At 36.6% G+C, this 27,930-nt stretch overlaps 1 protein-coding gene across 1 annotated transcript; it reads left to right on the forward strand.

Moving 5' to 3' along the window:
• Positions 1-43: 43 nt before the first annotated feature.
• necab1 (N-terminal EF-hand calcium binding protein 1) lies at positions 44-27,911 on the forward strand. Its single transcript, XM_057354767.1, has 13 exons — positions 44-263; positions 1,229-1,253; positions 2,796-2,904; positions 5,471-5,496; positions 6,171-6,268; positions 11,871-12,007; positions 19,069-19,190; positions 19,418-19,561; positions 22,891-22,910; positions 23,040-23,152; positions 25,480-25,557; positions 25,669-25,760; positions 26,618-27,911. The coding sequence occupies exons 1-13, from the start codon at positions 177-179 to the stop codon at positions 26,647-26,649; spliced, it is 1,083 nt and encodes a 360-aa protein (XP_057210750.1). The 5' UTR covers positions 44-176; the 3' UTR covers positions 26,650-27,911.
• The last annotated feature ends 19 nt before the right edge of the window (positions 27,912-27,930 follow it).

Raw genomic sequence — 27,930 nt, forward strand, 5'->3', positions numbered from 1 at the left:
AGTACATACATCACAGCGCATGTCATTGGTGCGCTGAGCGCAGCATCAGGACCTGTGGCTCACTCGAGTATAGCGGGATACACATCAGGACTCCAGCATTCATTTTGGCTGCACTCGCAATCGTGTGAGTTTATTTAAGCAAAAAAGCAATTTATTATTCATCAAAAAGGATAAATATGGATTGTTCTGAAGAGGCGCAGTCACTCTCAGATGAAGCCTCCACTCCAATGGAGTTAAAAAAGGGAATGTCAATATTTTTGGATGTAAGTATTTTCTTACTTGGTCTGACAATAAAAGATCAAATCTGACAAAGGTAAAACGTTAAGTGAATTAAATAAATGTTTATACGAACCTGTTGATGGATGACTTGGCGATGGCAGTCACACTTATCAACCAGAATCTCATTTAAGGTTCTCCATATTGTATTTTTGTCTAGGTATTTTTATGATCTAAACATTAACTATGCATTTATTCTGTCTATTACGTTTTATATTATCCATCAGTCCGTATGTTGTTCCCCAGACCCATAGAAGTAAATGGAATCTGATCATTCATAAATAAGTGGATTTATATTTTTTCCATAGATGTTAGACAATCTTGTCTGATAAATACATCTGTGTTTTATATTTTTTAAACCGATTTCACGTCCTCAGGCAGGATCTTGAGGTGATGTTAATATAATAAGAAAACGTCAAATTTAATGTATTCACTGTGATAATGGCACTCATGGATTTGCAAAATGCATATTTGCAACTGTTGTGAAATTATATTCATATTTAGTTCATTTGTTTGTGTTGAGATGGGATTATTCAATTTGAATATTAAGTTTTGCATTGAACGGTGATTGCCGGAGTTTCACTGGATACATGAGGTGTGTATATTGTTCATTATCATCCAGGAATAAGGAAGCACCAGTCCCTGAAAGACTCATGGCATAGTTTTTTCACTTCTCTAAGAAGGAGGCTAATTTCAGCAGTTTGGGCATGCCAGAGGACCATATTTAGAGTGTGAACATTCTAGCTGTGAATTGGGACTGCCACAGCATGCCTGAGCTTAGAGACCTGGTGTTCAAAGTCTACACAGTCAACATCACTTTATCTTTCATCTCTGCTCTTTGTAGGACTCGACCTAAATAATTTACAGCACTATAGCATCCCTTTGCATTATCAACACGGCTGGATTTTTCCAAGGCTGTTGGTTATGCTGATATTCTCCTTTTTACTTTCAGATATTGAGAAGAGCTGACAAAAATGGTAAGACATTGTTTTCCTTTCCTGTATGGAAGTGTGTATGTTGTTGCGTGATCAACTTATTATAAACTTGTGAATATTACTCATATGGCACATCCGTATGTTTTATTGGCTGTCCCTTCCCAGCCGATGCTGGTGCTCTGTTGTCATGGAAACACGCTTCTTAATGATAGTCATTTTAATACAGCGACACCACACAAATTTTATGTGCTCCTCCCCACCAGCTTTATTGAACTTTCATTCAAGATCATCTTGTGCCTTATAAACTTGGATTTAATGCTTTTGTGATTTCTTAAATACAAACATCACTGAAACATTTGTACTTTACCTGAATTGTAAAATGTATCTAATTCTATATGGCAGAAATCAGTTTTACAATGTAATATGACTTTTCAATATTTTTAGAGCAGACATAGATGTTTGTTTATGTATTAAAACATCATGTTTTACAATGATTATAGAAACAAAGATCAGTTTTAGGCTACATCACAGGTGAATGTATAATGTTTAATTCTAAGAATAGGTGCCTGTAATATACAGTATTGACCAAATGTGATGTCCAACATTGGTCAATTGACATCTTTGCTCTTTGTTCAAGCATTTTATTATAGATAAAATGATAGATAAACTTGTAGGCATATTGGAGCATAAACCGAACCTCAGCTTTGAGAAATTACACACAAAACATGTACAAAGTTTACAAAGACAGCTCAGAAGCATGATGACAAAATATTACCACAAGAGAGGATCAACTAATAACAGATAAAATTGTAGTTAATGTATGCATTTTGTCCTGTGAGCTTTCTATGCATCTTTTGGTATATTAGCCAATATACTGTACACCAATACCTTAAAAGTTTGTACCATACACTGCATATATTGATAAAAATCTAACCTAAAAGGGCATTAAAAAGCAAATGAAGAGTTTGGTTCCAAAATGAGATAACTCTGTTTTTAGAAATGTTCAAAAATCATTTTTTTTAATTTTGCATTCCAATATCAATCAAACTGCAGTTGGTTTGTTTTGATTAAAGCCATAATTACAAAAAAATACAGCTAACTAACACAATAAAAACATGATAACATTATAAAAACATTATTTGATTTTTTTTTAAACGGAGTAATCTCATTTTGGAACCAAACTCTTCAAATATTGGACAAATATGCAGTCCATCCTCTTGCACATTACTCAGGACAGGTGTGTATAATGTATGCATGAACACATATGCAAATATTCACCTTCATTTGGTGTCTTTCCCTCTTGCCACATTGTTTTCTCTGCACATTGTGAGTTGGTGTGTAGCACACAGCATGTGCAGCGTTACATTTATTCTATTTTCAGTATAGCCTGGCATGACTCACCTGTCACTGTTTATTTCAAAACCTCTCGCACACAAACCCTGTCCCCATCGCGAGCGTTATCTTCTGTCATAGGTTGCTCAAGCACCTGAAATCTGCACATCTAAATGTCACATTTTAAAGCAATGAACTTGTCGTCATTCTACAAATCTAATATGAATGTTTTGTATGTTTTTCTCTCTAAAGATGATGGGAAATTGTCATTTGACGAGTTCAAGGCTTATTTCTCTGACGGCGTTCTGTCAGGAGATGAATTGAAGGAGCTCTTCCATACGATTGATACTCATAACACGGAGTAAGCATTGCTGTGGATCACTCACTTACGTTTTTACTCACATATTTATGAAAATAGTACATCCCTGCATTTTCAATATACAAAAATCAAGATGTGTAAGACACAGATTTTGAGACACACAGGGAGCTGAAAGCAACTCCAGTTTCTGGCCTGTCTGTTAGTTTGAATTATGAAAGTTCACAGGTCATTGAACGTTCCTGGCTCTGACTTACCCAGCAGCCACTCTGTTCTGATGATGTCATAACAAAAGACTTTATCATGAGGAACATCCATAGAGGGCGAGGACAGGGTTCTTATCAGAGACTGATGTCAAGCTGATGCTTGTCTTGCTTCTGGCTTGTCAAACACACACACATCAACGGTCCATGTTGGCGTGTGAGTGTGTGTTTGTGCGGGGGGATAAAGAAGGAAACGTAACGTTTAAGTTGGTCTTTAATATGTGCGTGTCTGTGATAAAAAATGAAAGAGTTTAAGACTGTGTTATATGTAAGGGATAATCCACGGCTAGCCGTGCGACATAGAGGCGAAGAAGCACCCGATGCCTTTTAATTGACATGATTTCAGATTGACGTGAGTGACTAGAAGCGTATGTTATCAGCAGTAGATCTGTTCCTGCTCTCACCTCCTCACAGACTGATTCCATGTCACCAAAGTCATCTTGGTTTCCATAGCAGCAGCTCTCCTGGCTCATGCATGGTCCCTTTGTAGTAGGTGTTTGATGAGAAAGTGCTTCTGATTTGATTTTTCATTCATTGTGTGGCTGTTGCAGATTTGGTTTTGATGTGGTATTTCAAAGAAAAATCACTATCCTGTGTCCAGATAATGATCGGCTCTTTCCTTTACCACAAACTTAATGTTGTTTTGGGCCAAGCATCAATTATTCATTTGATGGAAAGATATTGAGAACAAGATACAAACCTATTTCTCAAAATATTCTCGAAAGAAAAAGTAGTTATAAGAGATGGAAATGAAAAACTGTGACCATGTACCTAAATAAATATGAATGTGTGTAAAATGATTTTTTAAATGCATTGTAACCCAGCACTTTTCTCTATGTATGACTTTTTTTAGATTTGAAGTCATACATCGAGAAAAGTGCTGGGTTACAATTCTTTACATTTACATTAAATTAAATTCAATTAAATTCAATTTTAATTTATTTGTATTTACTTTTTACATGGTTGCAAAGCAGCTTTACAGAAAATACATTTTAGCAGAAGGGGCAGTAAAACATTAAGAAAATAAGTTAAGATATATATATATATATATATATATATATACAGTATATATATATATATAAGTAAATGAAATGATGAAATACACGATTAACTGTTATACACTATTAAAAACTGTAATTTTACACTATTTTACTGTTTTATTTGACAAAATTTTCATTTATTTATGAAATGTGGTAACACTCCAAATGTACAAGTAGGGTGTAAAATAATACGAAAAACCATGTAACTTTACTTCACAAAAATGGTATTTTACAGTTTTTTTCTGGCGCCCCAGCTGCCGGAATATTTGTTACAGTGCTATTCATTGCATTAGCTATAAGATTGGTCTTGTTGTGAAATGTCTTCATATGAGAGGAGATATGAATATTATTGACCTAAAGAGCTGGTGGTTTCTATGCCCTTATTGATCTCATCCACTCAGTGTATTTGTTGAAGACTTTACCTCCTGCTACGAGGTCTAGCCCGGTCAGTTAGCAGTTCAGCCGTGACTCACAGCCCCCCGTGACTATGTTTTATCATGTAGTTCCCGCACTCTTCTATCATACTCCGGAGTCTAGACAACCAATGAATGCATATACAAACAAATGTCAGATATTGACAATCTAGTTGTCACACATGGGTTGTCAGTAGGGCTATACATCTCAGTTATGTTTTTGATCTTAAAGTCTTAAACTTAAACATGGATTTTCTTCTTCATAAATTTTAGGGTTGTTTAGGGCAGGTTGTTACTGTACATTTATATCAAAGACATTTTTATCACTTATTTTATGTCTGAATGTAATTCACATTAATTTCATGCTTTGTGAGACAAACAAAGATTACTCTTTTTGTATGATTTTTTTGAAGTTTCATTATTTATTTGTGCTTCAGTTGTTTAAATAAAACCCACTAAAACCCTACTACTAAAAGTAGTTCTGGGCAATAACTGTTAGTTTTATTGTATCCAATGCTCAAAGATATGTGCCTAAGAAGAAATTAAATTCCAAAATGAAACGTGTACACTGAGAAATATTCCCTGGACTCAGATGCACCATTTGTATACATCACATTTCTTTATTTTCAGAGTATAATGTGACTGTTTCTCCCATGGCACTGAGTTTCTACCCGTAGAATAGCTGTTGGGTTTTAATATAGGGTGAGCTGTCTGAGGAAAACCCTCTCTCATTAGGAGCATATCACATTCCCAAATGACCCTCCATTGAGCAAGATCCCGTCTGCATAGCTCACAATCACCACACACCATTACATTACCTTCAAATAAAACTTGCATGCATGCTGTGATATTCATGCAAAAGAAATTAACATGCCTGAATGTGGTTTGCTTTCAGCAATGTGGACACGGATGAGCTCTGTGGTGAGTTAATACTCATTATTATTACGTATTATTACTGGAAAGTTTTGGGCTGTGGTACCGTAAAAAATCTAATAATTCTGGATGTAGGATTTGAGTTTCCTCAGATCAGCTGGTGGAACCATTTGAAGCACAATGGGAAACTTTTGAAACCCAAAGTTTTTTGGGGGAAAGAACTGGAAAGATTTTCAGTTTGAAAAGTTTTGAGAAACTTGTTGAGTAAACAAGGCAAACAAATAATAGGGATACATACAACAGATATTTTTTGAAAGGGCTAGTTAAAGTTCTCCAAAAGGTTCGACCAGTGAAGTCTCACAATGCCCAATTGCAAAGTTGTGCTTGCTTGTAATATTATATTTAAATGTTAATGTTAATATTTCATTGTAATATTTAAGTATATTGTGCAACAATACAAATGTGTCACTTGTTAATAGTGACAATAGAGACTAAAATGTTAATACTGGTGCAAAGATATAAAGGTTCACCTAAAAATGAAAATTCTAAAATCCACCCAAAAAATACAGGTTTCAACATGAAGATAACTAAATAACAACAGAATTTTCATGCTGAACTTTTCCTTAAAGACTGGACTCTTATTATTTCATAACAAAACATAAAGTCACTTTAAATAATATGATGCAATTAATCATTGATCATTTCCAACGGTTTTCCTTAAGAATACTTCTCTCAGCACCTTGGAGAATATGAAAATGTTCTTGCTGCCTTGGAGGACCTAAACACCTCCATACTGAAAGCCATGGACAAAACCAAGAAGGTCAGTTGTTATCAGTTATCAGAACTTAAGACCTTTGTGTAGAAGTTTGGATAGATGATATACAGTATGTGATACCTGTTTGTTTTACCATCGCTTCCTTGAGGCTCTTAGTGCCTTTTTTAATCACTCACAGCATGTTTCTCAGCTCCTACTGTCAACATACGATGCATCATTTTAGTAAAATCTCAGGGTGGATAAAGACGGATCTTCACTAGCTCAAACTCACATCTGTCAGAAAGCATGTTCACACCTAAGCTAACATTCTGCAGTTGAGATAACACGTTTCAGATAATATTCATTTTCATCTTTAAATGCACCTTAATTACTCATTAATACGTAATAAATTGCTTAAAGGGCCCAAAAATTAAAATTCTTCCATCATTTGATTTTCTTCTGCAGAACACAAAAGAAGATATTTTGATGTTGGTAACCGAACAACATTGTCCCTCATTGACTTCCATTGTGTGAAAACAACAAAATATATTTCTCAAAATATCTTCTTTTTTGCATAATAGATATTATTACAGTATCTTCAAAATGTAATATACTGTAATTTACCCCTAACGCTAAACCCACGCTAGTCATATAGACCATTTCATCAGATGTGTGCGCCCGGACTGCAACTAACCTCCCGTCTGTGTTTGTGTTTATTGGTCTGGCTCGTGTTTAATAATATAACTATTTATATTTTATTCAATTTATGTTAATGTTAATTTATATTATTATTTTATTGTATAATAATTGTATTAAATAAACAATTTGTTTAATGGGTCCTGTAGTTTTGCCGTATTTAAAGAAACCTGTAGGGGACATTGACATCTAGCGGTTGAGCTTGGTATCGTAACTTCGAAATATTGGAGAGACAAGTTTAGCCAAGTAACGGTTCTTCTCGGTTTCTTTTGTTTGTTATCAGAAAAAATTGCGAATGTGTACCAGAAGTTAAGGGCAGTCCACGAATGCGCGCATGCGCAGTTACGTTTGTTTATATTGTTGCTTTGAAACCGTCTATAAAGCAGCTGTAGTAGTACACTCAGTGACTGTCATCACTGACATTCTGGTCTGAGCGACAGCATTTATTCCCCCACATCACTATTATTAGTCTAGTCCACACTGACCCTCAGAAGGGCACACAGTCACACGCTTCGTGCTTCAGTACCCGCAGACATGCTTAACTGTGCCTGTCTGCCGTTTCACACTGATAATGAATAGCCAAACCAGACACCAGACACCAGACCAAGTACACTTTATGCATATGAGCGCTTCAGAAATGGAGTCGTCTGAATGAGAGGCAGCGCTGTGCCATTTCATTATATCCTCTTAATGAATGAGAAATCTGAAACCCAATTAATGTCTTAGTGGAAGTATATTGGCATAGCCCTGCTTAGTCCATCGGCATATCGTTCAATGTGAAGTGAGAGGGTGGGGTGGTTGATTTGGAAAGGCTAACTTTAGCCTGCTAGCACTGACATTATAATCCCACCCTCTATGTGATTCGCAGTCCAAAACCACACCTCCTCCGAACACATGAATGTATTTCGTAAATCCACGTAACGAACTACAAACTAAATCCCTTAAATTCTTCTTAAAGCATGTACTGTACATACCTGTCCAAATGAAAGATCGTCTTTCAGACCCTTTGCCTGTCGGAGCTGTCTCCATCGTGTAAAAGCTGAACCGATGTTAATTTGAGTTTTTCCTCTTTCATGATCCAATCGTTTTTTCGTCACTGCTTTTTCAAAAACTGGTTTTCGTTTTGTAGATTTACTTGTTGTCGTTTCCGCAGGAAAGTTTGATTGTTGCTAATTGTCCGCCGTTCTCCCTACATTGACACAGCGGACGTGAGCACGCCGATGACGCATGATGTCTACGTAAACAGGGTGCGCAGTGGTATGCAACATACGTTGGCTGAAAATGTACACATGACCAGTCACAGCGTTCGGCCAGAAGGTTTTGATTGGGCGAACGTTTTTTGGTCCTACGCCTTTCACAGACGATATATAATTATAAAAATATATTTGACCACTATACTTCTTGATTGCTATCAGGATGTAAAGAGATTTCCAACCAACATGACAAAAAATGTTTCTGGACAGGATCACCTATTCTGTCTTTAATGCATTAGGTAACATGAACAAACAATACTTATACAGTATTTATTAATCTTAGTTCATGATAATTTCTGCATTTACTAAATACTTTTTAAATTAAAAGTTGTATCTGTTAACATTAGTTAATGCACAGTAAATTGGCATTAACGAACATTAACAAAGATTAATAAATGCGAAGAACTACTGCTCAGCTAATGCATTTACTAAGGTTAACAAATACAACCTCATTGTAATGTGTTACCATTCCTTCTTTAAAATGCTTTGTTATCCACTTTTGAAAAGTGTGTCAAACAATAGAAATGCATTCTACATATTTCATTCAAAAGGTACACAGAGGCTGATAACATTGTTAGTATTGAACTGTGAAGAATGCACAATAACTAAGGACTTAAATAAATGATGAGGTGCTGTTTGTCTGTGATCTCTTCCTTCACACCATGTGGTAATCAGGGTTGTGTGTATTGTATGAGTGGGTGGGTAAACCAGCTGCTGTGATGCCCTCAGGAGATCATCATCTCAACATCATGGTCTCAGCCCATATTTCTTCCCTTTAGTTTGCAGATCAAGTTACAATGATAAATGATGTTTTAATGAAGTTCTTGAAGATGTGCATACTGTATTTCAGCATTCATAACACAGAAACACATTATGTTGCAACACCTGTGAAATCCTCTATTTAAGTGCAACAAACAGTAGCCTAAGACTACACATAGATAAAACAGTAACATTACCCAGATAGCACAATCCATCTTGTTTACGTCTATTTGACGTCTGCATTTACATCTGCAAGACATCTGCAAAACATAGTTTGCTCATCTGCAATATGTCTCGGGGACGTCTGAACGTCTGTAATACGTCTGCTAAAGATCTGGAGATCTGCTGCATAAAAACATCTGCTAAACATCTTAGAAAGAGCTGCTTTACATCCATTCTAAATCATAAACATCTTACAGACATCTTCTAGATGTCTATGTGACGTCTGACAGCAGACGTCTCTGAGACGTATTGCAGATGAGCAAACGATGTATTGTAGATGTCTTGCAGATGTAAATGCAGACGTCAAATAGACGTAAACCAGATGCATGTGTGCTATCAGGTTCAATAAATAGACATTAGTTTATACAATGAAACAATAAACCATACATTTGCAGCATTTTACTTTAATAAATCTTTAATGAATCCTTAATGTTAAGAACCATATATACATACATCAGGATTTAGGTATTTCAATTTAAATAAATGAACAATAGTTGATGTATGATATTATGATTTATGATATATGAAAGGTCCAGTTTGTGAAATATAACAGCATCTAATGGTGAGGTTTCGTGTAGTTTCAGCTGTTTACTGTTTGAAATGGATAAAAAATACGACAGATGGACCGACGACGAGGTTCAGGCTTTATTAAGTGTTTTTGCTGAGGATGAAATCCAATGGGAATTGGAAACGATGACCTGCAATGAAAAGGTATACTTAAAAATATCGAGTCGATTATACAAGCTGCGCATTGTCGCACAAAAAAATGACGAGTGTCCGTCGCTTTATGTGATGTCATCGTTGTTCGACATTACCGCCCCCTCCTGGACTGGGAGGAGCAGTCACATGCAGACCTACGTCACAGGACTGATTTGCCTAATCTTTTCGGTACTTTAGACCGCTATGGAAACGCAGACAGCAACAGGTCTGGGGAGAAAAATGTTCCTGGGGAAAAAGTTCCCGGGACAAACTGTTCCAGGTAATTTCGGTGGAAATGTGCCATTTGATGTCGCCACGTTTTCGCTTCTTTGGCGAAGCAAAAAACGTATTTACGAAACATGCTCTGAGCAGTTTGTTCTTTTAGGTCTTCTGTAGAAACAACATGGTGAATTCCACATAAGGGGACTTGCGGTGTATGTAGATAGAATAGCTCATTCTAAGATAATAAAAACATAACGCTTCATTATGTAAGGTCTTCATACACCTCTGAACACATAGTTATGTATGTATATTATGTTGCATTTCTGTCAATAGATCGTCCAAAATATTACACATCGCACCTTTAACAATAGTATATTTATAAATGAACAGCGACCTGTAAAATCTGTTCACAAAACTTAATGTATTACCTATTCGTAATGGATTGAATCTTGTGTAACAGGATAAAACAAGTGCGTATAGTTGAGAGCCGCAATGAATACGATTATTCTGATTCAGTCAGTTGTGATATATGGTTAGTCCAATCTCTGGGTCAACAAAGCACTACGGCACTATTTGCATGCTGCAGATAGTTTGCATGCTGAAGTCAGTGCCACATTTGACTATAAATTGCTGAAAATACAGAGCGAGCAAACACCAGGTTTATAAGGAAAGTGTGAGGCTTTTAAAGTTTAATAGTGACCTTGTTTGCTATGACTCATGGTTCATTGTAAAGGATCCATGTGTTGCTGGATGGGTTGGATCTCACTGATTCATCTTGTGACTGATCTTGAACATGTTCATAATGACGACGCAGCACCTGTTTCATTACAGAATGCTTTGAAAAATGATTTGTCCTGTTTGCTGAGGGATGTTCTCAGATTTAATAACAGCTTTTGTTAGTGACAGAACACGGTTGCTTCAGCGTGCGACGTAATTATACAGGCGGCCGTTGAATCTTAAAGCTGAATAACCGACATACAAGCTTTGAGACCGCAAGCGTTAAACTTCTGCCAAAACAACGTTAGAAGCTTTGTTGTGTGTTCACTTAAGATACATATATGTTTGATCTGACAGATTACTTTAAATAAAAACCATGAAGGACAAAATGTTTAGATTATTAGTATATCATAGATTAAAGATACAGACCTTCAATCTGATTGGACAAGCAATGCAGAGCACTCAGCAGTGTTGGGTGTAACTAGTTACTAAGTAATTAGTTACTGTAATTTAATTACTTTCCCCTTGGAAAAGTAACGTAATGGATTACTCTTATTTTTCTGTAATTTAATTACAGTTACTTTTGATGTAATTAAACTAAATACTTTGTGTAATATGTGTGTGCAATAGTGGAATTGAAATCAAAATTCAAAGTCTAACTTTAAAATCTGTGCTTTAATGTATAATTCTCACATTTGTAATACGTTGGTCAGTTAATAAGAGTACTTTATGTAGTTTAATATTATTTATTTAAAATGAATTAAAAGAGCTGTTTCATGCCCTTGAATCACTAAACTAATCAAGGTTGATATAGGATATAGAAAGTAATTAGTAATAAGTAACTAAATACTTTTTGGAGAGAGTAATTTGTACAGTAATCTAATTACACTATTGAATATGTAATTAGTAACTAGTAATTAATTACTTTTTGAGAGTAACTTACCCAACACTGGCACTCAGCAGATTTTTTTAATCAGGAGTGATCCAGTCAGTTTCATTTATTTCAGGGTACCTCTGTATTAGATCACATTTTTGTGGCCAGTATATGAAGTAGCCCTGATTTTCGCTAAAAATATAAACTTGTCATATTTTACCTGCAGGAGTACCAGGAGGCCACACACCTTGAGCAGTTTGTGACGCGTTTTCTGCTGAAGGAGACCACCAGTCAGCTGCAGTCTCTTCAGAGCTCACTGGAGTGTGCCATGAAGACCACAGCTGAGCAGACCCGACAAGAGAGGCAAGAAGCTTTCCATTTTCTTTTACATTTTGCTAAACATTTCAATTTTACATTCAAAATGCCTTTAGATGTTAGCACTGAAGTATTTAGGAACTGCTTATTGAACTGGCCTTTTTAATGGAATTGGAATTGAACATCCATAAGACTTCATTTTAATTAAAGGAAAAGTTCACCCAAAAATAAAAATTCATTTATTCACCCTCTGTCATTCAAAATCTGTTCATGGTGCTTTTTTAGACAAAAGAAATATAAAATAATATAATATGAAAATATAATTTAATATAAATTCACCCTCAAGTTGTTCCAATCCTGTGTGAATTTCTTTGTTCGGTTGAACACAAAGAAAGATATTTATATCTTATAAGTGTACATTTCCTACCATAGTAGGAAAAATTATGTTATAAAAGGTCAGTTCTGGTCCTTGATTCTGATTGGCTGAGCCGAGTTCTAAGCCGTTATAAAATACCCCGATTTATAACGGCTGACTCCCTTACATAGCCTAAATATCATTTTTTTACTTTACCTTGCTAAGCATATGGAATAACCGTTTTATAAAAGCAATAAGCCCCGCGAAGCACTGGGTTACACTGCATTTTATAACAGCCAAGGAGGTTTTAGGCACTCCGCGAACAACGCCCTTAGCTGTTATAAAATGCATTGTAACCCACTGCTTCGCGGGGCTTATTGCTTTAGTATAATTCTTTTTGTTCTGTTGAACACAAAAGAAGAGGAATTTAGCAAAGCAAACAGTTCTTGGACACCTTTAGACTGCCATTTTAATTTTTTCTATGCAGTGGTGACCCAGAACTGTCAGTTGCTAACATTCTTCCAAATATCTTTCTCTGTGTTGAACCACACAAATAAATCTATACAGGTCTGTAACAACTAGAGGGTGAGTAATTCAAGACTTTTAAAATTAACATATCATATGCCTCCTGTCTATTTTCATGTCAAAAGCAAGGATTCCAGGCAATCTATTGCACTGTAGAGCATAATCTGCATTAGTTACATTAATAGACCAGGAGACCAGCAGTCCGTTGTGATTATGCAGAAATCAAATGAATGGCACTTTGAAACAGTCAGAATGAAAACATTCTGTGTGTGTGTGCGTGTGTGTGTGTGTGTGTGTGTGTGTGTGTGTGTGTGTGCATGCATGTGTTTTGCATGTTTGGCGGCTCATTTTCAGAGCTCACAAGGACTGCCAGCATCTCTGCTGTAGCTAACTGCATTTCTGTGTGGAGATGGGTCTGGGTTGAGCTTCTTATAGAGCCCAAAATTTAGAATGGAAAATGAACTGTTTTGTTCCAGCACCTGGATGATTGCATGCTACATGTATGCGTAGTGTGCCCACTACCTCTCCTGGCTCTCAATGTGCAGCCGCTGTACTGCTTAGATCACCTAACACTCTTATGAAACACGCTGGAGGAGCTGGGCTAGGGAAATGATGGATGTTCATTTTAATCGCAAAGGAGGTGCTTCATTATCTTTTTCTGTTTGTTCTCTAACATACAAAGTCTGACTTTAATATACAAGTTGCATCCATTTGAATTGCTTCCGTATTATCTATGCAGGTTATACAATACAATACCATACCATAAATACAGTGAAATATATTGCATTTATTGTAGCTGTTTGTTCAAATTGCTTTACTTAATTGATTAGTTCACCCAAAAATAAAATTCTGTCATCAGTTATTCACCTTCATGTTGTTCAAAACCCATATGTGACTCTTTCTTCAGTGGAACACAAAAGAAGATATTTTGAGAAATCTCTCAGTGGTTTTGAACACAGACAATGGAAGTCAATGGGGGCCAATGTTGTTTGGTTACAAACATTCTTCAAAATATCTTTTATTTATATTTTGTGTCAAACAGGTTTTGAATGACACGAGGGTGAATAAATGACGAAAATGTTTTCAATTTTGTCAAAACTATCCCTTGAAGGGGATTCAGTACCTTTGAATAGGTACTGAACTACTTGTGTTTCTGGAGTCGTATTTGATGAACAGCTGTCCTTCAATGATCCCTTTGCAAATATAACGCAGTCATGCCGATATGCCTTATTCAACATTAGAAAGGTTAGAGCCTATCTCACTGAGCATGCGGCACAACTCCTTGTCCAGGCCCTGGTCATCTCAAGGTTGGACTACTGCAATGCTCTCCTTGCTGGTCTTCCTGCAAAGGCTATCAAACGGGTTGGTTCCAGCTGGTTCAGAACGCAGCAGCACGCCTCGTCTTCCAACAGCCCAAAAGGGCTCATGTGACGCCCCTTTTCATCTCTCTCCACTGGCTACCGGTTGAAGCCCGTATCAGATTCAAGTCACTAATGCTTGCCTACAGGACTATCACTGGATCTGCACCGGCATACTTTCACACCCTCCTACACTCCTACACCCCATCAAGAACTCTGCGTTCAGCAAACCAGCGGCGTCTTGTACTGCCTTCCCATAAGGGCAGTAAATCGCTTTCCTGCTCATTCTCCTTCACAACTCCTTCCTGGTGGAACATTCTTCCTAACTCGGTCCGGTCAACCACATCTCTCACAACATTCAAAAACTACTTAAAACCCATCTCTTACTTGACAGACAAATGAAAAAAAACACGACAAATGAAAAAAAACACACACTAACCTTCTCTCTTCCTCTCAACAGGTAGTGGTCTAGCTTTTGTTGAAACTAGTAACTTTGTATTAGCATCTATTGCATTATTGCTCCTGTATGACATATCGCGTATTGCTCCCTGAACTCTTTGTAAGTCGCTTTGGATAAAAGCGTCTGCTGAATGACTAAATGTAAATGTAAATGTGAATAGATTGTGTCCCAGGGTATTTCTCGTGAATTCTCCACATTAGTTATTAAAATGTTTTTTTTCAGCGATGAAGCCTGACATACATTGCAAATTTGCCAAACACTGTTTGGGCTGCTACATATAGATCTCAGATATATTCAATTTACTTACTTCTAAAACAACACATAGGACATACATAAAAACATAGAAAAATACCAAAAAACAATAAAATAATTTCCATGCAAAAAACCCACATTGGCCCTTAAAGAAACAGTTTTTTAATTCTATCATCATTTACTCTACCTTGGGCTGTTTCAAATCTGTATACATTTCTTGGTTTTGTTGAACACAGAGACAGAAATTTGGAAGAATGCTTATAACCAAACAGTTCTTGGCCCCCATTGACTACCACAGTAGGAAAAATTGTTCTCAGGAACTGTTTTCTTTCCTACATTCTTCGAAATACCTTATTTTATGAACAAAGACATTTATAAAGCAATTTTTCTACTATGGTAGTCAATTTTTGGGTGAACAATCCCTTTAAATGTAATTGTACACTTTTCTTGTAGTGTCAATCAAAACCAACTCTACAGAGAATAAAAATGTAAATGCAAATCTGAATATTATATTTACAGTAGCAAGATAAACAGATAAATAATTTGGAACACCACATAGCAGTCGCAAAAAGGCGTCTGCTCTCCATCCCTCACAACTCTTTATCAGACGGCCTATCACAGACCTTTGCGCTGACCAATGCGGCTGTATCACGTCTGTAGCCTCTCTCATAATCCCACGGGCGCGCTCAAAATATCTTAGATGCGCTCCGTTGCTTTTCCACTCTGACCTTCAACTTGGTTGGAGGGATGTTGACAGTACACTCTTCATCATATTGTCAAGACGATAAAATTAAAAAGAGCAAACCTGTGCACAACATCATATGGATACACACGTGTAGCCTTTTACATCACCATATTGACAATGTGCCTTCAAGGTTTACCTCTATAGGATGAGCTCATTGTATGCTCAACTACTCACTGCTGGTCTATAGGGTTTGCTTGATTCAGTGTTGGATGTGTTGAAAGTGGCTGGTGGCCAAAGCAAATTGAAACGGTGTGGTCCATTCTCTATTCTGTCTGAAGCGTTGAGTCTCTGAGGAGCAGCGCCGCACACAGGCATGAAACAGAGATGAGCTCAAATCTGAGAGCAGACCTCTCTGGAGTGCTCACCACAGTCATTGCTTTCATCTGTGTGTGCAAAGAGCACCATTAGCAGCTATTAGAAAACAACACAGATACTTTATTTTTGTGTTTCACAAGGGGTCATTTATATTTTATGCCTTATATAAGAGGGACTACAGTAGTTCATCCAATTGTCAACACCCAAAAAGGAAAATTCGTTCATCATTTACTCATCCTCTTGTCATTTCAAACCGGTATGACTTTCTTTCTTCTGCAGAAGATCTTTTAAGGAACATTGGTAACCAAATAACATCGGTCCCCATTGACTTCCATTGTATGGACACAAAACAACGGCGACATTTCTCAAAATATCTTCATTTGTGTTCGACTGAAGAAAGAGTCATATGCATGTTTTGAATGACATGAGACAACAATGACAAAATGATAGTTTTGGGTGAACTGTCCCTTAAAGAAGCCAGGCCAAGCATACCAGCATCCCATTTTGGGCAAACACTTTTTTCAACAGAGGACATTTCTGTGAACTTTGACTCTTCCTCCATAGTGGTCTGTCAGAGCATATTCATTCAGTGACAGATGAGGGGTTCAGGTGCAGGCGTGGGGTTCTGTCTTCAGCTGGGTTTTAATAACCCGTGTGTCCCAGCGGTCCGGCTGATTCATTTGCCGCTCATCCTGGCATTCTGCAGTTTTTAGCCGTGGAGGGTGTGCTTCCCTCAGGACGTGCATTACGCAACAGTGTCTTTAAGGATAATGAGGAACCAACCAAGCCGTAATTTCGACACCTGCCTGCCTCTATTTATTTCATTGTGTCGAGGTTAAAATAGACACGGCATTCCTCTGCTTCTCGGGAACAGCTGAACAATACCTTGAATAGATAGAAAAAAAATGTGGAATTCAGATGCAGTACACAGAATATCAGTTGGATTGGTCATCGTATGAATAATTGAACCGAAATTAATGATTATTTACACATCTAAAAGGGTTATCTTTTAGGTGACCCTATCATGCTCTGATAGAATTTAGTAAGTGTAAAAGAAGATTGTTGTATTTTGAACACTTGGACTTAGGACAGAATGATCTCGTGCAGTCAAAGAGGCATCAGCGTAGTGTTGTTAATGTTTGAAAACTACATTTGCATGATGGCTGAAAATGTTGACACATAATTTGCATGTGTTTCTACTCTAATGCTAATTAGATGCAGTGAATTAATGATATTGGCATGGGCATTTTAGTGTTTTCCAGAGCGACAATGTCTGCTTTTGTGTCTTCAGTACATGACAAACTATCCTTTGATATGTTTGTGAGATTTCCTCTTAAGCTATGATATTTATGTATTGACCGTTTCATCGCCTGACCCCCAGTTAACTTGTTAAGTGTCTAATAATAGAACTATTTATATTTTATTTATTAATATTAATTTGCATTATTATTTAACTGTATAATAAATGTATTGAATAAACAATTTGTTGAATTTTGTTGTATGTTCATTTTATAAAAAAACAATTTGTTGAATGGGTCCCGTATTTGGTTGCATTTAAACAAATCGTATGGTACATTGACATCTAGCGGTTGAGCTTCGTAGTCTAATTCAAAATATTGGAGTTTAGCCAAGTAACGCTTCTTCTCGGTTTCTTTTGATTGTTATCCGAAATAATCTACAGGCACTCTATTTTCTGTGAATGTGTACCGGAAGTTAAGTTGGGGTCACAAAAGTGCGCACGTGCAATAACGTTTGTTTATGTTGTTAAGGTGAAACGGTCTATAAAGGTGCTACACAAGTAAACGTCAACACAAATATTTCAACAAAATACAACCAACAAAACATTTATAACCAAATCAAAATGTTAAACAAATATTTTTTTAATTTAACTAAAATAATAAAGTAAAATAATGAAACCGGAAGTGCTTCTGGACTAGTGTTTACATCTTGCAAAGTGGTCTATAGAGGGTATGCATTGAAGTCACTTTCCCACGTGAACACGCCCCCTTGAGTGGAAAAGCACGCAGCAAAATGGCTGCTTTTAACAGGAGAAACAAAGAAACCAGGACTAAAACATGCAATTATTTGCTGACATTGACTATAGGAACCAGGTGTCCTTGGACACTGAAATTTCGCACGGAATTGCGTTTCCTAATATTTATTTTGTACCTGATTTCAACGTGGGGACACAAAGCTAAGCCTTAACCGTTTACTTAAGTAGTAAACAATTACTACCCGAGCAAAACACGTTTAGCAGTTTAACAAACAGAATTGTGCAAGATTTACATTGCTCTTCTAAATGTTTACGGTGTTCAGGTGTTGACAATATGTTAATCTTTAAGTTTGAATGAAATACATCTGCTTTGTGTTTATCTAAAGTTACAAAACGCTGGGAAAACTTCACATTTAGGCAATTATAAAGTTGTAGAAAGTAGGTGTATGGTATGGTTCAACAAAAACAACTTACCTGAGAGTCCGATGAAATGGCTTACGAACATGCACGTTTCAGTATTCCATTTGTTTCAGCAAATTGCAGCGATTCACTTTTTTTGTCTTTCGACAGTCTTCAAAAAGAAATCTCAGATTTCGTGCTCAATCTGTTTGTACGATCAATCGCACAACAACTTTTTTACAGATAGCAATGAACGCTGCTTCATTCAGTCTTTCTGCCCCTCAATGGGCTTGACTTTCGTGTGTACGATGACGTCACATGCATACCCTCTATAGAAACCCCTAAATCACCTAACATCTTAGGTACTGCATAGCAACGCCCTGGCAACCATCGGTGTGTTTTACATATATATTTGTTACAAACAATTTGATTGTTTATACTTTATTGTGTCTACAGACCTTGATTGTTTTTTTACAGGCTATAACATTAATTCACCATTGGCTACGTTGCATATTATCATCTCTGATAAGTGTTAAATTCCCAGGGGAAATTTGTCAGTCTGTGATATTGGTGGTTATTTTTGGCATCTTGTGCCCAGGGCAGAATAATCAGATGCTAATAATGAGATGCAAATAAACGAACACATTCCTGAGCAGCTGCCTTGTGTTTCCGTCTGTTTCTCGGGTGTGTGTGTGTCTCAATCACAGACAGGCACCCGTGAAGCCCGAGGTTCTGTCCATTCAGTGGTCGGGAAGAAGATCTAACCGAAGACTTCAAAGGAATAACAGCTTGTCTCCAAACAACCCTCTACTGAACCTTGTCAATTCAGGTGATTACTCCAAGAAACTAGGCACACATACTGAGCTGAGCATTTCATTTTATGAAAACAGTCAATTCCCCTATTCAGTGGGCATTGTTTTGATGTGATGATTAGATGGCCATGCTGCTAAAATCCAATAAAGTCCATTTGGTACAGACATTTAATGACACTAGATCAGAGCCAGTGCTGAAGAAAGAGAGAAAGCCACATCTGAGTATCGATGTGTTTGTCTGCAGGTTTGTTTGAAGAAGACAACCAATGGATGACTCAAATCAACAGACTGCAAAAGCTGATTGACCGTCTTGAAAAAAAGGCAAGACTCAACTCTCAACTCAACTTTATACAGCACTTTTTACACTTTACATTGTTACAAAGCAGCTGTACATGAAACATTTGACTATAAGCAAAACATTAAAACATTAACATTAAAGATGTTACGGGTGATTTGGGGGTTTATGCCAGGCGGTTTTATAAAATAGCACACATAGACATGATCCCACAGTCTTTATTACATTCTCATGAATCACATAATAAGACATAAGAAACTATATTTTGCTTAAAGAAAAGAAAGTCTATTTTTTCAGCCCCAATTATTTTCATGATCATTTTCAGCATCCTATTTCTTATTACCGTAATGCAAATAAATACAATACAGAAAACAAAAAATTGTAAAGTATTTTGTGTCTATAATTTATTATGATTTGAATGACTAAACTAATATTCCTGTAGCTGGTGCGGCAGAAAAAAAAACTAAAATACAATTTTAAAAATTGGTCAAAATGACACGTTTTTCATGTGATTTTACACCCAACTTGTAAATTTGCAGTCCATTTCTGTAATTTGTGTTATTTTAACTGCATTTCAAAAACGCATAACAATTCTGTAAAATGAAACAGTAAAATTCCATAAAATGATGGTTGTTTTTACAGTGTACAGTGGTAGAGAATCACCATTGAGAATATAATAATGTTATTACCCATTTGTTTTAACTGGTATGTTCATGTTTTTTATATCTATAGACCTTATGTGAAGTGAAGTGAAAGTGAAGTGAAGTGAAAGTGAAGTGAAAGTGACCTATTAGTCAGATATGGTGACCCATACCCGAAATGTGACCTCTGCTTTTAACCCATCCAGAGAGTAGTGAACACACGCACAGCAAGTGGTGAACACACGTACACCCGGAGCAGTGGGCAGCTATCGCTGCAGCGCCCGGGGAGCAAGTAGGGGTAAGGTGCCTTGCTCAAGGGCACCTCAGTCGTTACCCGCCGGCCCTGGGAATCAAACTGGCAACCTTCTGGTCACGAGTCCGACTCTCTAACCATTAGGCCACGACTGCCCCAATTTTTTTTTTTTTTTTTTTTTTTTTTTTTTTTTTTTTTTTAAGATATGCTTTTTATATAAGTAATAACTGTAGTTCATAGTGAGTTGACAGCAAAAATATGATCATTCTTGCTTTATTTTTTGGTGTTTTTTTATTTTGTGTTAGTATGAAAACTAAGCATATTTTGGTTGAGATGTATATAATATTGTTGAAGCGGCTACGTTCTCTCTTAAGGACTGCGTCTGAACCTGTTGAGGGGAAGAGGTGGTTATGAAAGTACACCTAATAGTTAAGTACATTTAACGCTCTCTCATCTCACTGTGATTCGACGACCTTGTGTGCCTAGGACAAGTGAGTCGAACTGTTAGGCTTTCATCCCGTACTATGATACATCCTGTTAGCCATGTTTGGCACGAACTATTGCAGGCGTTGAGCCGTACTTTACAAGCTCTGTCAGATAGTTAAAGTGGAGGTCCATGTCAGTCAGTCTGTCATTGCAGTCGTTATGTCGAAGAGTCGATCATGTAAGTGCTCAGACCGTGCCCTATGTAACAGATGGATGGGCTGCCAACAAGTACTATAAGTACTCTGATTTTACAATATTCCTACAGTATGAATCACAATTATACACATAAGACGTTGAACATACATTAAATAATGTACTCTACAGAATGTCTGGACAACCGTGCTTCAACTGTGATGCTGGTAATTCAAATCAGAATCAGAATCAGAATCAGAAGAGCTTTATTGCCAAGTGTGCTTGCACACACAAGGAATTTTCTTTGGTGTTGGAAGCTTCTAGTACAGACATTAACACAATGACAATACAATATAATACGATTTACAGTCTAAAAGATTCTAAATTGTGCATATATAAAATAAAGACTATTTTACAGAAAATGGGGGATAATAACATATAAGAGACATTGTACGGGTAGTATATAGTAGAATAAACATATTAACAGATTGTATGTACACTTGTGCAAATGGATAATTTAGTAAGTAGAGGTAGTGTTATATACATGTATACATAAGATGTAGATATAATAAGGCACTATAGTGCACACTATAGGAGTAGTGGAAGTGGAATATTGCTCTTAAGGAGCAGTTATCTGTTTAGGAGGGAGATTGCCTGGGGGAAGAAGCTGCTTCTGTGTCTGGAAGTCCTGGTGTTTGGTGCTCTAAAGCGCCGGCCAGAGGGCAGCAGATCAAAGAGTTTGTGTGCTGGGTGTGTGGAGTCAATGATGATTTTTCTTGCCCTGTTTTTCACTCTGGAATCGTACAGGTCCTGAAGTGTGGGCAGAGGAGCACCAATAATTTTCTCAGCACTACGAACTGTCCGTTGTAGTCTTCGTAGGTCTGATTTGGTGGCCGACCCAAATGCTCAATGCTGAAATGCTCATCTGTCTTCCAAACATACCAATGAGTTTTGAAACGACACACAAAATGTTAGTTTTCATTTTAGGGTTTTTTAAGGATGTGATTTGTATGCCACTGAGAGAAAGGCTCTCTGAACTCAGATAGTTCTGAAATAACTCGCCACTTGTAGAGTCAGTTCCTACCTACTTCAGCTTAATCCACAGTCCTTCAAAAGAGTCAAATCTCTCTAAGACCAGTGGTTCTCAAACTGGGGGCCCCCAAGATGGATCCAGGGGGCCACAGATTTTGTGGCATTTTATGAAATATAGAAATTTATCATAGATTTTATGCAATCAAACATCATAAAAATGACACCACCAACCAAAAGAATTGAGGTTCCAGCATTGTATAACTGAATGTTTTTGGTTTAATAAAAATTCGAAGTTTAAGATTATACGTCTTTATATGGGGGGCCGCAAAGCGATGCACTTAACACAAAGGGGGCCTTACAACGAAAAAGTTTGAGAACCACTGGTCTAACCATCCCAGTTTTATTGAAAGCAACCGTTATGACATGCTTCTTTATGGCTTTACCTGACGCTTGAGTCCTGAGTGATTTATCACAGTTTCCACAAATAGTCACAGCAGCATAGGTGAAAATTGCGTGTTTTAGTCGAGAAATGACAGGCTGCTCTTCACATTCATTGAACTACCGACAGATTTATCATCCTCATTTCATTTCTGGATCGGGACCGCACACTAAAAAGTGAAAATGTACAGATTTACCTTCAAGTCAAAGTGAAACTGATTATTAACATTAGTTTTATTGGCGTTACCTAATGTTGTTGATTCAAAGTCCTTTATTTCTTGGTTAAACCGAAAAATTTTAATTTTAATTCACATTTTTAGATTTTTTATTTTTCTTCTTCTTGTGACTTCTTGTGAATTTCCTCATAATACATGTCCTTTTAACCTTACTTTTTAGACACATTTGTCTCCTCTCTCTTAAAGCCATTTATCTTTATTGAGACTCTTATCATAAGCATGAGGTCAGTGCATGATCCAGACACTGATCTAGGAACAGTTTTGCACACTTTCATAAATAGCCATGCTTCTGAATCCAATGATTTCTGACTGTTGTTCTCTCATGACCTCTCTCTCTCTCTCTCTTGTTCCAGCACATTCTGATCGTCCAGCGGCAGCTCTCCGTGCTGGAGGAAGAATTGGAAGAGTTTCGTTTGGCTCTCCAGCAGTACATCGACTGCGCGCGCGCTCAGACAGGTTGCCTCCAGTGAGTTCACACCAGTATACTCTATCAGTGTAAAGCTCTATGCCAAAACTAGGCCAGTACTTTTAAGTGTAACTTTTAAAGTTCATTACAAAATTCTTTCCTAGCCAGTGACAGATCTTGGCATAGATGCCACGTACTCATTTTTCTGTGCCCCGTTCCAGCACAATTATTTCAGATGCGTGCTAAATTTCTGCATTATACTTATCTGTGGCTTGTAGGGGTGTCACAATAAATCAGTATTGATATTAAAACCCACGATTATCGGTATTGTGTTAATTCACACAACATTGTATCGTAAACTATTCAGCGCATATTTATAAATCCAAAGAGTCACAAAAGGACCCTAAACCCTCTCTTTACAATTGTATTTTAAGTGTTATTCAATGACCAATTGAAACACAAAATAAACTAAATTAAAAATGAATGGGCTGATAGCATAATTTATTTATAAAAGAACTGTGAATTATTTTGGCCATGATAACTGCATAGTGAAAATCTGATATTGTGACAGCCCCAGTTGCTCGCTCTCTTTAAATCAGTAAAATCATGATATAAAAAGTAACCAAATGAGGGCCTGCTGCTGATATACATCTAATGACTAACACTGTAAAAATCCTGTAAGAGAAATGAACGTTTTCTGGCAGCTGGGGCACCAGAAATATACCGTTATAAATATCAGTGTTTTCCTGTAAAATTACATATTTTTCATGTTTTTCTTGTAAATTTGCAGTCTTTCTGTAATTTGACGTTTTTTACTGTATTTAAATAATAGGCTATATAAAACTTTTGCCATAGCTGGGGCACCAGAAATATACATAAATAAACATATATATATATTTCTTTCCCAGTAAAATTACATGTTTTTCTTGTAAATTGTCAGTCTTTTTCTGTAATTTGAAGGTTTTTGAATCTGTAAAAAATGGTAAAATTCTAGAAAAATTAGTCTTTTTTTAAAATCTGTAAAAAATAACAGTAAAATTTACAGTGTGCTGTTATAACAGGTTTTGATGGTATAAAGTCAGCTCTGTGTGTCTGTATTTAATTTATATACCATAATATCATATGCAATAATAACAATAATATACACTCTAAAATGTGTATTATCAAACCAGCGTTTGGGGCAAATTAACCCATCAGATGGTTTATATTTGACACGATGTGCTAAAACAATGCAGCATAAATTAATTTACAACCCAAAAAGGATTTGGCCCTTTATGACCCAACAAGGGGTTAAAAATAACCCAGCATTTTTTATAGCGTACTGTTGTAACGTCCACCCAATCGGCCCCGACCACACCCACCGCATCATCTCTCTTCCCCAACGTTTCACGCTCACAATCCCCGGACTATTGATTCACTGGACGCCATTACCCATAATGCATCACATCCCAGCAGCCATCTTGATTGTTCCGCCACCTGTCACCCATTACCCGGACAATATTTAAATGCACACCTCACTTGTAGTTTTGTCAGATCTGGTTGTTTCTTTGTTGGATTGCCACCGTGGTTTCTATCTTCTTGCCTCTGGTTTTCGGAAGTTATACCTTGTGTTTATCAAGCGGATTATACCTCTCTCCTTGGATGTTTTTTTGACCTTTATAGTTACTGTTTGCCTGTTAGAAATAAATCTCACTTTGAACAGGGATTTGGTAGAGTGGCATCATTCTTCAGGGTGAACCCCTTACAACTGTAGCTTTAATTGTTGTAAACTCCAATAAAAAAAAACCATAATTAAATCCACACTAATTAAACCTGTTAATGCTTGGAAATACGTTAAGATGATACATCCGGTCGCTCACATGGCTTTACCGTGTGAGACGGCTTACAGCAGAATGAATTACTGCACGCCGCGCGGATGACCCGTGTGTCTACAAGCCCTCAGTCTAGGTTTGACTTTTAACAGATATAACAGAAATGTCAGTCATCACATTAGGATACACGCGACTTCTCGGAGACGTTGCACATTTCTTTAAAGTACTGGAGGAGGTCTTTCATTGGTTATAGGCTCTTTTGGACAATTAGCTGTAACAGGAATGGCTTAGATGAAGAGATCTGCCTTAAATCAGAAGATAATTGACAAGCTCCAGGGCTTTCACGACTCACTCATGTCAAGAAACTTGACTGAAGGATTTGATGACCTCCTGATATTTTCAATCTCCAAAAAACATCCCAAAACTCTTTAACTCATTGGTATACCATAATGGACTATTGAGAATTGGTTCCCCATCATGTAAATACTTTTACAAGCTTCATTTAAAAAACTACAAGAATCATTTTATCCAGACATGTTTGATGGTATTCTTACACTGGTTTTAACCTGCCGACAGTGTTGCAGTTCAGAGGCTTGCGAATGAATCCCGCTTCATACTGTATGAGTTCTGGGAGCAAAGCAACGTGTGGAAGAAGTATGTCATAGAATTGCTTTTAAAAACAATTGTAAAAACAAATAATATTCATATTGTAGTATAACTGCCTGTAAGCATATCAAAAGTAATGTATTGTCTGTCTGTCTACAGTCACCTCCAGACCAACTACAGCAAAACCTTCCAGAGAGGCAACGTGGATTTTTTGGAGACTCCAGAGATTATGACAACTATGCTGGTTCCAGGTGAACTTGTCTAGTGTTATGGATGTGACATTTTTAGTCGCTTGACATAATCAGAGAATGTATATATTGCCAATTTAACCATCTGACTATACTAAACCCCTGATGATAGAGTCAGGACATACAAAGTTTGTATTTTGAAAGAGGGACAAATGAATGTGTTATGGATGTGACATGTTTTTGAGAGACAACGTACTTTATAGGATTTCTGTGAAATAAAGTGTACAAACCAAAAGCAATATTACCCAACAAATGGAGAAGAGATGGCTCTTTATAGACCAGAAAATAGTCATTTTTATGTTAATTTTCATGCGCCTTTTTATGAGGAATATGGATTGTTATGGATGTGACAGTTCACTTACATGACGATGTAAAACTATGTTTCAAAACACACACAATTATAAAAACAAGTTTTTAAAATGCTTTAAAGACTTTAAGAAATACTTCATGTGGGTATTTAAACCATCAAATTGTGACATCTGACCTATCAGTACATTGAAAACCGTTGGTAAAAACCAAAGACCTTTGGATTTTTGATCTTAAGGTTGACATTTGCATGGACTTGGCCAAGTAAGTTTCTGATTTATAACATACTTTGAAATCCTGGTTACAATATATATAGATACTGTATATGAATTATCCAGAAGCTTCTGTTTGATATTACAACTCATATTTGGGGTAAGTTGTAACAGTAAAACCTGCCATTAAACAGCCTAGTATAACAAAATCGAACAGAAAAACAATGATGAATCACCATAAAATATCCTAACAAACGTATTTTATATATACAATATATTGTAATCGTGTATGATGAAAGATGTCTATAAAATTATTCTCCTCTCTTCTGTTATCTTTCACAGCATCTTGGTGGGTCCTTAACAACAACAACTAGTTTCTCACTCCAGTTTGGTGATGCCAGAAATGACAAGTACCACACAAGTTATGATTGACATCTCTCTCCCTCTGTAAACAGGAGCTGACCTCTTGTGTTCACACGTGCTGTATGGTCAGGGTGACTAGCACTTTCCATGTTGTTCCATTCTTAGCTCTAGACAATATTAAATAAAACAATGAAGTCGTTTTCTGATGATAGCACTCAACCACCTTATAGATGTTTCCTATTGTTCATCTGTGACGGGACAGTAGTGATGTGTGCTGATTCAGTTTGTCTTTATAGAACGCGACTGTGATGTCATAATTCCTGATCCTATCAGAGTTCCTGACATGATCATTTCTATGAAAATATATACACTTAGGTTGTTGTATATTATGTAGTTTGTCAGCTCTGAATGAATAAAAATATTCAAATATTCATTTTTTTCCTCAAATTTTGCCAAGCAGATGTTTCAAAGCTACAGCTCCTGATGTTAACAGCACACAAATCCTCATTTTTGTCTGCTTATAAGAGTGCTGATCGTGCGAGACCTCCCAGAGCTACAGATGACTCATAGAGAGTTGTGTTTTTGAAGACCCAACACTGCCATCCTGTGGTTATGTTTTTATGAGCACAAGCTTCAATCATTTGTCACAAACTAAAACCAAGTCTCAAAAATTGGTTATCCGAACATGTCATCCAAACAGGATTCACAGACAGTAAACTCATCTGAACAGAACATATTTACTGAAAAATAAACAGATACCGTTGACTAAATAATGAAGAAAGAGCAGCCAATAAGAGCACAGAACAGATGGGAACTCCTTTAAAATGGTTTAAAAAGCATTTTAGGACAGACCTCAAGAAGCTGCTTGATTAAAAGTCAAAAACATTTCTGCAAAGTCTAGTCAAAAGGTGACTACACGGATCATAAAATATTAATATTTTTATTTTAGTTACAACATAATTCCCATAGTTCCCTTTGTTTTATTTCATAATTTTGATAAGTTTGTTATAATTCTAATATGTGGAAAAATATGAACACATAAGTGTACCAAAACCTTTGACTGGTAGTGTATATGTATAGGCCTATATGAATCTCACAAAATCTGGAAGAATGTATGCAGCTTATATAAAACCCCAAACTCTACAGAATAAAATCTTATTTGAAAAAAAATGAAATGGTGGAAAAGGCTGTAAACAGAGGTAATATTTGTTGTACAAATCAGGAAACAGTATACGGCACTGAGAATGAGATGCTTTTCACTAGTAATGAGAATTTGAGGAAAATGTTCTTAA

Source organism: Triplophysa rosa, linkage group LG16 (assembly GCF_024868665.1).
Source record: "Triplophysa rosa linkage group LG16, Trosa_1v2, whole genome shotgun sequence".
In the NCBI taxonomy this organism is placed as follows: Eukaryota; Metazoa; Chordata; class Actinopteri; order Cypriniformes; family Nemacheilidae; genus Triplophysa; species Triplophysa rosa.